The sequence below is a fragment of the Trachinotus anak genome, unplaced genomic scaffold, assembly GCF_046630095.1.
Source record: "Trachinotus anak isolate AG129_WGS33_773 ecotype Australia unplaced genomic scaffold, CSIRO_AGI_Tana_v1 ptg000005l, whole genome shotgun sequence".
Classification (NCBI taxonomy): domain Eukaryota; kingdom Metazoa; phylum Chordata; class Actinopteri; order Carangiformes; family Carangidae; genus Trachinotus; species Trachinotus anak.
Window position 1 is genome coordinate 4,981,234 of NW_027273856.1, and position 12,585 is coordinate 4,993,818.

The 12,585-nt window shown below is 43.3% G+C and overlaps 1 protein-coding gene across 1 annotated transcript in view; it reads left to right on the top strand.

Moving 5' to 3' along the window:
• Positions 1-12,585, top strand: part of fgf11a (fibroblast growth factor 11a) — a 93,687-nt gene that overhangs the window by 71,065 nt on the left and 10,037 nt on the right. Inside the window, exon 4 of the mRNA XM_071477914.1 lies at positions 12,060-12,258. Coding sequence (XP_071334015.1) covers positions 12,060-12,258 — 199 coding nt within the window. The remainder of the gene's footprint in view (positions 1-12,059; positions 12,259-12,585) is intronic.

The following is a 12,585-nucleotide window of genomic DNA, read 5'->3' on the forward strand; positions in this document are numbered from 1 at the left end:
AACAAGTCATTGTAAAAAATATTCTTCATTATCTCAAAATGCCATGGATTTAAAATTGTACTTCAGTGCTTCTATAATTTTACATTTCTATTGTTACATGCATCACTGGATTATTTGTACTTTTGCACTGATGTGGAAGCATTTCTTGTTGAAGATGGTGCTAATTTTAACTCTGCTGTCTTTACTATACTATTGTGCATTGAAGTCTATGACAAAGGTGTTTTATTAATGCTAATTATGTAACTATAGATGACTGATAAATGTGGTGGAGTTGTGGAGTAGACTGAGATAGTAGCATAACAAGGAGATGGGTGAGTAAAGTGCACACTTCACTCTACTGTGTACAGTACAATTCAGTCTAATCAAATAGCTTTGGAACCATATCCTGGTGAAGCCTGTAATTTTCATTATATATTTTTTTCATATTTTTCTCTAGATTGCATGAATTAGTACAGGTATTCATGATATTTTGTCCACCTGTCTCCTGTGACACACTCACTGTTCTCACTGTTCCAGTCACTGAGCAATCTACATCTAAGCAATTTAAAATTTCACTTTGTCACAGTCCACTGATAATGGTAATCAGATATAAATGAAGCCCGGCTTTGTGATGATAATATGCACGAGCAGAAACTTTTTTTCACAGCTGAGCCAGAAAGACCAGCTGTATGAAGAAAAGAGGCCAGATGGGCTGTGTGTATCCATCTGTCTTTACACATCCCCAACAATACACACCTCCTCTTCATCATTCCCCTGTCGCCTTCACCTCTGCAGCACCTTTATTCATCTGGTTGCCATACATCTCTCTTTATTCCCCACCAACTGCCTGTGTTTCCTTCATGTCTGATGCCCTACATATCTCAAATCATACATACTGAAAAAACCTAAAGAACAAATAACAAGCGTTCGCTGTGTCCATTTTGTCTCAGTGATTTAAGGTAAAATAAATAGGTTTTGGAGGTCTTGATATTAAACAAGGGACTAGGAGCAGGTCCATGCAAACCTCTGTGGCTGTGCAGTGCTACTGGAGCACTGGGGCGTTCACAAGTAGCTCAGCAGAGGTTAATGGCAGGGGGAAACTCCTTGTCATGGCTTCATTGTCTGAGGCGCTGGGACCCGCTTACCTGTGGGCACCTCCTGAAAATTGCTTTCTGATAAAAATAGTGCTCAGCCGCGGACCTGGCCCACTTTATTAGCCGTGCGCTTTGGAAAAGCCTCCCGGGTAGAGAGATGGCTGTGGAGAGGGAGGGAGGAGTGATTTGTAGATGGTGGAGGAGTGTGTGTGTGGGGGGGTGGGACACACACACACACACACACACACACAGCAAAACATGAAGCTGTACACACACACACACACACTCCCCTGTGCAATTTAGCCACCCTTCACATCCCACAAACACACATGTGCAGCCAGGTATAAACAATCTGACAGAGGCAGGCAGACATAATTGGGCCGGACTCCGATACCCGAGACCAGCTCTGGTCAAACTAACAGGGGAAAGTTGGGTAAAGTAAAACTTTACTCTGCCAGATGACATTGTGAATCTACACTCAGAGGATAAACGAACACAGCTCCACTTGTGACCCAGTACTGAGAACCACTGATGGGCAGGGAAATAAAACCATTTCCTGCCTTTTTTTTTCCCACATGCAGTGTCAGCGAAAAGACAAATATAGATGTGTATTGGAATCATGCTGGGGTGTTTGAGTTTCTGTAACAATTTGCACATTTAATACACACTGATGTCCAGATACTGTAGGTTTAAAGTGAGTTCAGCAACAGAACTTTTTATTACTTGATCACCAACATGACATGCAAGCAAGCGAGGTCATAGGCGTCAGTGCTCACAGTGAAAGACCTGACCTGACCTTCTGTTGTCGTTTGTTTGTGTAGTCACGACTGATTTTAAAAACACCAACATTTTGCAGGAGAATCTGTCGCTCCAAGGGACAAATTAAATTCAGGCTAATTTTCCCCGTCAAGTTGATGATGCTAGCATTTGTTTTTAGTATTGATGATTGAAAAACCTTCTCTGTCGGACTATAAACTGTTTCCTCGAAAGACAAAAGGCTTGCAGACAGCTATGAGACAGGAGCTGACGGTACAAATACATATTTTGAACAAACGGTGTGAACGTATTGTCCCCAGCTGAGCTAACAAGCTTGCGTAAAAACTAGCAAGCAGTTAGCATCCTTGTTAGCAAGGAGAGCTTTTTTTTTTAAAAATCTTTATTGAAACTCTGTTGAATGAAATTAGAAATCTAGAGAACAAAATGCCAGGGGCAGTAAAAAAAGAGAATAAAAAGAAACTCAGAGAGCTAATAGCTTTAGCATGTTCCTGGCTGGTTGCAGCACTTAGTGTGGCCACCACAGCCCTTCACCAAGCTTGTAGAACCAGAACCGGTTTTCTCTTGTTATGAGGGCTCTCCACTTTACCGCTCTTTCTCCCTTATTCACTGAACTTCTGTTTATCTCTCCCACCACTTCTCCCAAACCTCTTACTTGGTTGATTCTTTCCCCCTTGTTTGTCCCCTCCCCTCGCTGCCTGTTCTCTGCACTGTTTGTGGCCTCCTCTAACCGCTCCACCGGGGACTCCTTTAGAGATGGAGGCACCGGCTGCTAAATAGGGAACACCTCTGATCACGTGACCGACCTAGGTGAGATAGGAAAGAGGGAGGAGGGGAGGAGGAGAGCAAGGTAAGCAAGATTTGGTAAAGAGATGAGACAGGAAGGGCAGGGGAATGGGTAAAGAAAGATGTGGGACGTCATGCAGGCGGAAGGGAGGAGGTGGAGGTGGAGGTGGAGGAGGAGGTGGTGATATGAGACAGGATTTCACATCTACCTAAAAATGCTGCAGCTGCAGCCAGAGCCAGCACAACAGCATTGCTGTATTTTGACAAGAGTTACGACTGTCCCAGCGAGCTGAGGGGGTAGAGCCCCGTTCCACATCCTGATCAGCACTAACAATCCATAAACACACTCTCACAGGGTCACACACACACACCAACACAGGTGCATGCACAGATACATTTTATATGATCATTTACAACATACCAAACACAAATAGTTAGGAGAAGTTCAAGTACACAAACTTTTTATTGTAAATTAATTCATATGAGTGGGGTTGTTCTATATAAATTTCATGCTGTGGCATTGTGCTGCCATGTCTCATAAAGCCAGTTCATTGGGATGGATGGTCTTTGGTGATATAGAGAGTTACCACATCCATCATCACACTGTGTTCTATAAGAGCTGTGTGGGGATGGTTTCTCCAGGAGTTCAGTAGTTTTCCTTCGCTGCTATTGTGAAGAGTAGGTCACAGGATCTCTGCAGGGCTGAGGATATACTGGAGTTTTTTTTTTGTTTTTTTTGTTTTTTTTGGAGAAATGTTCTCTTTAACTTTTCTCTTAACTTCCAAGAACATAGACACCAAAAATCATTTTTTTCTGTTATTTATAATATAATTAAAGTAAAATCTGTCTTATTTTATATCTTATGAGCTACTCTGCATCAGTGCGTGAAATCTTTGCATGTGCAGACCCGTTTCACCTGTCATCTTCTTTTTCAACTGTATTTACTATTGTTTGGCAGTGAGACCTCAGTCTGCAGTAGCTGATGTTTATGTCACATAGGGGGCAGCAGAAACCAGTTGTAAACAAGACAATCAATCTTGTTGATACATATTTGCTTATTTAAAATTCCAGCAGATACAAAGGAACATTATTATTCATGTGGAGTCATGTTTCTGGCCACCACAAATTTAAGTCCAATATTCACTCTCCCTTCAGAGAAAAAAAAAACATCCAGATGTTTAGCCGTTAAAGTTGCTCACTGACTTGTGTCTTTTGTGCTGCTCTGGTCTGCCTTTTGGTGCTGAGTAGGCAGTGTGCAGTGGGGTTTTTTGGAGCTTTTTCACTGCCTGCTGTGGCTGCACATGACATGATGAGAGCAGTGAGAGTGAACTAGAACTGAAGAGTTGTGCACCTTGTAGTTGAGAGGAACTGCAGAGTCCGGAGTTACATACATGTTAGGAAACAAAAGAATTTGGTTAGAGCGATCAGAAATGATGGGTCCTGTTTTTGTGGAAGCGCAATAACCAGCAGGAGCAGCGCTCTGACAGCTTCTTTAACAAAATCCTGACATTGCAATTAGCTTTGCCCGTCTGTGTGGTATTTTGGTGCCTACAGCAGAGCGTTTGGTGCACAGGTGGGAAGAAAGGCACATTCACACGAGGCAGCCCAAAGCAAGTTGTTGGTAGTTTGGTGGAAGATGTGCCTCAGACTTTGATCTGAGACTAATCCTCTCAGAATCACGTCTGTTTCTGGCACGTCAGCATCAATCTGCTGCTACTTTGGTGATGTTATTGCTAAGAGCAAAGTAAAAAGTAATAAAAAGCAATGACAGATTAATGCTTAAATAAACCTGTTTAACTAATCACTCCTCAGGCATCTGCATCAAAAAAGGAACATTTATTGTGATTAAAGCAGGAACAGTGTTAAATCACACTGCATTTATCTATGTATGAATATGAGTTTTCATGGTTAAAATACACCCATTAATGTGGGCTGGAGAGAGAAGGGTAGAGGACCCAGAACAGCTCCCTCACTGCTCCCTGCAGCAGGATCAGCACCTTGGACAGCGCCACATCACAGTCCTGACACTGTAAACAGTAGTTTGCAGGAAGGAAACGTTGCTCAGCTCAGTTCAGCACTGAAGTCGTGCTTGTTTGGACTGATCAGCTGTTAGAAATATACTTTACAATGACTTAATTCACACCTGTGTTTGCCACACAGTGTTATGTCCAACTATATTCATGCCGTTGTACAGCACGGACATTAAAACCTGACACTTATCACTGTATTATTTTGTCATAACAGTTATGTTCATATTCTATTTCTCACCCAAATGCGCTGCTTAGCCTGGGCAAAAATGTTCATTTCTGTCTTTTCTTCCTCATGAAACTTTTAAAATATTTTGCCCCCTTCTCCAGTTGACACGCTCCTCCTGTGAATCCTCTTTTCACCTGCTCATCTTCTTATGCTTGGCATCACTGTCGTCGGCAGGAATGTGCATTGCATCGCTCTCATGCATGTACATGTTCATGATAGAACACAAGATACAAACAAAACAGGGACCTCCTGATCAAAACGTTTCCCCATAGCACCATTAGTGGTCAGAAACTACACCGGGTGCCTTTAAGTTGAGTGAAATGCTTTGTTGCATCCTGCAGGTTTTAATTAAAACTTCATTATGAAGAACTCATCACCTAGGCTTTGAGACTGAAAGAGTGACCCTGTTAGAATAAATTAGAGTTGTAGCAACAGAACAGTCTTGTATGAACTCATGATTAATCATTTCACCGCCCTTATTTTCATCACAGTTCTGTAGATTCAATGTTGTTCACTTCATTCATGTTTTCCTAAGTAATACTTCGTCTTTAATTTGTTTATGTAGGTCAGTAACAGCCACATATAATAACAGATAATAATAATAGCATATACAATATAAGTTTGTAGCATATAAAAGACACACACACACACACACACACACACACTGCCCTCACAAGAACACACAGACACCTGACAGGTGGCAAACTGGCAATTAGTCGGCCCCCTCAACAAAACCTTTAACAAGTCCTCCTGCAGAATGACCTGAGAGGACCGAGCTCCCCTCACACACACACACACACTCACGCCTCCAACTCCTCTCCTCTGACCTTCCTCACCCACCCATTGAATCAGAAACCGCTTGTCTCTTTTTCTTTGAGTCAGCACCCTTGATTCCTTTCCTCTGCTCTCCTTCCTTTCTCTTTTGCTCTCTGTGTGTCTTTCTCTCCCTCTTTCACACTCTGATTGACCCCCCCCCCCCCCCCCCCCCCCCCCCCGTCTCTCACACACACACACACACACACACACACAGACATGCACACACAGCAAGGTGTGCCTGTGCTTCCTCTGATGTGGCAACAAAAGCGTGCACACACATGGCCTTGAGGACGGAGGTGAGGAGAAATGTGAAGGATGGAGGACACTGAGGGAAAGAGAGGAGAGAGAGAGTGAGAGAGAGGGGGGGGGGGAGAAGGAGAGATGAGGAAGGTAGCGTAGAGCTGAGGCAGGTTATCTCTGGTTCCCTTTGGAAAATCCCCAAACGCGCAGCGAGGGTCTGGCTGTCAAGGTGAGAAGCAGAGAACACCCCCCCCCCCCCCCTCCCGCTTCTTCCCCCTTGTGCACTCACCTGCACCCTCTCCAGCTGTTCTCATTGCACTTTGTGAGTGTGTGTGTGTGTGTGTGTGTGTGTGTGTGTGTTTAAGTGCGTGTCTGTTTTTCATCCCCACTCCATTTGTCCGCATACGTTTGTGTTGAAAGGTTGTTTCATGCTTAAATCTTGTTTATTCATCCTCTTGTGCAGCCAGACATCATGAACATGTGTTTACATATATGTGTTTGCGGATGGCGTTTCTCTCGCCTGCCTGTGTGTGTGTTGCCTTATGGCGCACATGTGCCTGCGTGTGTGTTTTCTGGATGCTGAGAGCCCATCAGGCCTGGTCAAGCTCCAGCGCTCTTCAGGGCGTCCCTGTAAATGCCAGACTGTTGGCACAGACGAGGACCCCTCTCTGCCTGAACTACTAAAAACTTCTTTCTCCTCTCTGTCGGTCAGCAACTCACAGACACTCAAGAGAACTGAGAGGCTGATAGGTGGAAATTGTACTGAGGAAAAGCCCTTTAAAGCCAGCACTTAGGTTGTTGAGGGGTCAGGTCTGTTTGATTCACAATGAGCTGAGAGAACTGTCTGATCATTCAAAAATCAATTCCCCGAGGAGAAGCGGGTCATTTTCTGAGTCTAATTCGATTTTCAACATCAATTCTTGGCCTTGAAAACAGCTTAAGGTTAATTTGGTCGCTGTTGTCGAGCATTCGGTCATTTCACATGATGAATTTGCTCAGCTTTAGATGTTTAAATAGTATTTTAAAGCTGCTATAATCAATATTTTTTTATGTTAAATATGGATCAAATATTGTGCAAGTGAAAGGGATTTCTCAATGTGTCAAACTCACAAAGATAATCAGCGAACACAGCCTCCTCTCTTATTAAAAGTCTTAAAGGCACAGTCCATTATATAAATGTATCATATATTTAATGTAGTTTTTTTTTTTTTTTTTTGCCTGTGCTGTTAGAGGTTTGTTTATATCAGGACGTTTTGTAAATTCAGCCATAAAATTCAGATAAGACCATGAGCCTCGGTTACAGTATGTCTGCAGAGTATACCTGTAATATAGAGTCCAAAACATTACAGATATGGCCTTTGAAATCAGCTTCAGTAGACACCACTAGCAAACCTTGTCGTTTCTTGCAGCGTGTTGTTCCAGCAGATTCACACACAGCTACAGTGAATATGACACATCCCTTTATTTTATTTTATTTTTTTCCTGAGTGAAGCATCTTTGGTCTGTGAATATTTCCTAACGGCGCCGCTCCGCCAGTTGTAGCACAAGTCAGCTAGAAAAATGTTGCTTTTAAAAGTCAAGTGAAGAGACTATTTGCTGGCGCTACTATGGGATTTGACAAAGTTGCTTTGAATGTCAGAGGTTGTTTCTCATCTTTTTAACACTCAAGCTGGCTGGGCTATCACCCTGAGAATACAACGCTCGTTCAGAGGAGTTTTCTTCCCTAAATGCTGAGTGATGGTTTAGACACAGAGTTTGAAAGAGCAAACACTGCAGAGAATGCCAGTGTGGCTACATCTTGCCCATGCATAAATTAAAAAATGATAATTACTCCTGTCTTTAGATAATTATTTTTGCAGGCTCCTGCGATGCTTCCTCAGCTGTTTGTCCTCTATTAAAGTCGTTTTTTTTCCCTGCTCATTTGCTCAGATAATAATCAGCGTTTCTGGTAAACAAGGCTAACCTTGCTCTGTGTGCTTTTAGTGCAGATTCTTATCCTTCTGACAGGAGTTACATCTGCAGGTAAATATTTCATCATTCATTACACAGGAACAAAAACGTCCCACTTTATTTCTCTCTCAGATTTACCATGTTCTGATTAAAATTTCAGCTCACAGCTTTATGAACACTCACTAACATCTGTGGCATTACAACAGCTGACACTGATCTCAGATCCTTTGATGATCTAAATATATAGAGAAATTCTTTACTTATAATTGGATCAAACACAGAATCTCTCCTCTGCACCATTAAGTGTCATGAACTCACGATGCTCCTGCCTTCAGCATCACGAAAATCCACTGATACAAGTGTTTGTTTGTTTTGTGGAAGGAAGAAAACATTTCTCACTTCATGATCAATCCAATATATTTTTATAACGCGGGAGGCCCTTTAAAGTTTTCCCCCCACAGGACGTTTTTATGACAGTTTTTGTTTCATTGGATTGTGACGTGAGGAGACAGGAGGGACAGGGCAGAGAGAGGGAGGCTGGAGATGTAACCGGACAGACACTTGACTGATGTGAAGTTTTGAAGTAAACTCGACATTTTGACCTTTTTGATCACCCTCATTCTCATACATCAAAAGGCATCATAAAGTAGCCTCTATACAATTATCTCTTCACTAAGGTGACCGTTTGAATTAAAAACTTTCTTTAAAGCTGCTTGGATTACAACATATGATGTGGACGAGGACAGTTTGGCTGGTCCCTTCAAAAAAAAACAGCAATTTTTACATGGGCTTTTGGATTATTGCAGAAAATAAGCTCTATGATAAAATGTATGACACTTAAACACATTTTGCTCAGCACAGTAACCTTTTTTTAAAGCCAAAATACAATCACCAGAAGTAAAAAGCTAATGTTAGAACATAAACAAACTACACCACCATTGCATGACTTTAACATCACCACCACTAAACTTCCAAATAGGTTGATTTAGCTCTTACCTCTTCTACAAAAGTCTTTCTTCTCACAAAGTTAGTAATAGTTTGCAAAAGTGTGAGTATAAACACAGCGTGGCTGTGAAGATGGACTAGTGATGGACTAGATCGGTTTTCATGTTGGGCGTGATGACGTTTAACGTCCCCGGCAACCTCTGTAGTCTCATTTAACCACTTCTTAGCAACCAGACTTTAAAAGAGCTTAAAGAACAACTGAGGTATTTTCTGATGTGTTTTATGTTCTGGAATAAAATGTGAAAAAATCTGTGCTTGTGTTAACCTTTATTTCAGCCTTCTAACCAAAAACCCAGAGACTTCAGGACAAGGGAACAGGAAGTGCTAACATGCTAACTACTTTCCATGTTTTAGGACTCATTCCTGCAGCACTCTATCACGGGCTTAGGACTTGAAAAACAGAGTCAGTCCGTCTCCTGTTTTTCCATAGTCATGTACAGTACAAACACACAGCTCACACATGTGTCCTATCAACGCTGTGAAATACATTTGTCCTCTGGGACGTGGTCGATAAGTGTCTGCGACTCAGAGCCCCTGGATTAACCTGTGGTTGCCCGCTCGCAGCTTGTAAGTCGTTTTAAGTTCCTCACGCTCGGTTGCGTCGCCGCGTCGCCCGTCCAATCAAAGCCTAATCCAGCTTTTTTTCTGCCCTAATGCCTATTGACTTTTCACAGAGGTCTTACATAGAATCAATTCCCCAGCTGAGCGCGCCGGAGGCTCAGTGGTTAATGGCAGCCATGTGCCTGTGAGCGGGGCTGAATAATGTCTTTAGGTGTCAACTGATGGAAATGAGACGTGTGTGTGTGTGTGTGTGTGTGTGTGTGTGTGTGTGTGTAATTTCTGGCGTGTAATCCTACTGTATCTCTGTGTGTCTCCTCCCTCAACTCTCACAAGGTCTAATTTGTTGAATTTTTTTTCTTCTCCTTCACTCCTCCTCCTCTTTTTCTTTCCCTCCTTTCATCTTGTCCCCTGCCGCTCGTCCTCCTTCCTTCCTTCCTTTCTTCCTTCCCTCCTTTCCCTCCTCTGTCCGTGGGAGTGAGTGATGAGGTTGGCAACCGCTCCATCCGTCACTGTTGATGTTGTGAGCATGTATGTGTGTGTGTGTGTGTGTGTGTGTGTGTGTGTGTGTGTGTATTCATGTCATCTGGCGCCGGGTGGCCTCCCACTGATGTAAGAGGGATCTGTCATGTCTCTCTGTCACAACAGCAGACACGCATGAGTGGATGTACACACCCTCACACACATACACATCTAAACACACACACACACACACAGAATGCTGGTGTCTCCTCTGAAACCATCTGTGTGTAGCAGAAGATTGTAGTCATTTCAGTGTCAAAAAGTGTTGGGTCATGGATGCGTTTTAATGATCCTGACATGATCTGATTAGGGAGTGTGTCTCTCTCGGTTCCTCAGTGTTTTTCTTTTTCATTTCATCAAGTCAGGATCTAATGTTCTTTCTGAAATAAGTTAAAATCAGAAGAGAGACGCAGCAGTTTTTACAAATCAATATGTTATCCTAAATCACAGGGCATTTCAACAAATTCTGCCTAAAATATACAAAACAACATGGAGTTTTGGTGCAGAAAAAGAAGCTTAAAAATAAATAATTTTCTGCATTTGTGGCTGTTCTACAACTCAAGTTGTTTTCAGCATGCTAAACAAGCTCCTTTTGGGGGAGCTGAATGTTGCGGAGTGGCGGGTAGTTCATTTTGGAGCAGCAGCGGCAGCAGCAGCAGCAGTGACGGGAGCCTCAGACTGCCTGTGTGTTTGGAGCAGCCCCTGCTGAATAAAAGAGGAACTGCATCACTGAGAGTAAAGTCTGGTTTGTCTTGGAGATGAGGGGAATAAGGATTATTGGACTCAGGTGACAGATAGCTTTCACTGTTTTTATTATTCGGAGGCTCTGCTTTAGTGGTTTGTTAAACGTTGAGGGTGAAGAGGTGTAAGAGAGTCGGCCCTCTGCAGTTTATGATAAATAGGAAATGATCCGTCAGAAATCAGCCTGGAGTGTAGTCAGAGTAAACGCTCTGCAGACAGATGTGCATCTGTCCCCTGTGTGTCTGCTGTGTGAATAAATGACTCTGTGTTATCCCATGCATCACACACAGATGCATCACACCGCAATGCAAACACGGTTAATGATAGCGGTCTGATTACACCTTCCAAAAGCATTTCGACCTTTGGGTTTCACTCTGTACTATTAGAGCAGAGTTAATAGGTGGGTGAGGAAATGAATGGCTGCCTAAGTGAATGGATGTGTAATTAAAGAATGGGCGATACAGTCAATGTAATTAGCTTGTTTATGTGTGGTACGATGGATATAGGCAGGCGTTAAGGCCCTGCGCCTGCGGTGGCAGACAAGCAGAGAGAGGGAGAGAGAGAGAGATAGAAGATGGAGAACAGGAGGAGGAGAGAGAGTGAGAGAGGAAGGAAATGTACAAGAGAGAGAGAGAGCAAATTCCTTATTCAGGCCTTTTCTGCTCACCCGTCACATCAAGGCTCCAAATCAATCCTGCAAATTGGTTTGTTCCTCGACAAGGTTACCAAATGACGGAGGGATGGAGGGACTGAAGTGGAGGAGAGGCAGAATATGAGATAGAGAGGGAATATGTGAGAGCTGTAACGAGAGAGAGATGAGGGCGAGGGGGGCTGGCGTGGGGGGCACTGGTGTTGATGTATTGTCTAATGCAGAGCTATGCGTGTCTGTGTTTGTGTGTGTGTGTGCGTCTGTGTGTGTGTGTGTGTGTGTGTGAGCCGAAGGCCGACGCCGGGGTCATTAAACTATAGAGGGGGGTGAAGGATCCGGTTGATTGTTGTTTGTTACAGGTAAACCGAACCAGCTGAGTTATGGCATCCCCGCTCATGAACCACTTTGTCCATGTGGCAAATAGGAGTGTGCACATGTTGGAATGAGTTTGTCTGAGTGTGTGTGTGAGTGTGTGCAGTTTGTTGATGCAGCCACAGATGCTCCTGTAACCCTGTCACGATGAAATGTGGGGCCCATTTCCTCCCATTCCCAGCTGAGCCAGAGGAATTGGAGAGTAAATATATAAATAATAGAAGAGATAAAAAATGGCAGATGCTCCAAATGTGTTATTCTTCTCCTCTGACCTGACGCACGTGCCTCTTCTTCTTCCTCTGTGTGGTGTGTTTCAGGAACACTTCACGCCGGAGTGTAAGTTTAAGGAGTGCGTGTTCGAGAACTACTACGTGACCTACTCGTCCATCCTGTACAGACAGACCCAGTCGGGCCGGGCGTGGTACATCGGCATCAACCGGGACGGACAGGTCATGAAGGGGAACCGTGTCAAGAAGACCAAGGGAGCTGCTCACTTCCTGCCCAAACTCATTGAAGGTACAACAGATTAATATTTCCTGTCAAAGCTGCTCCGGAGGCAGGAGCCAGTGAGTTTTATCCCCCGTTGTCTCCATCTTTTAAACAGTGTGTTCAGTACAATGAAGTCTTTGACCTTAAGGCCACTGCTGCTTATGCTTAAGGATGGACTCCCAACCGAACAAAGAGGAAACTTGCACCATATAAGTTCAGTATCAACTATGGCAGATTATACATTTGTTAACTAATTTATGGCCATGCTCGTAGAGTGGTCCTTTGTCAAAATATTGTCAAAAACCTTGCTGATTTTCCTTTTTTGGTACATATTCCTTAAAACAAATTTGTGTT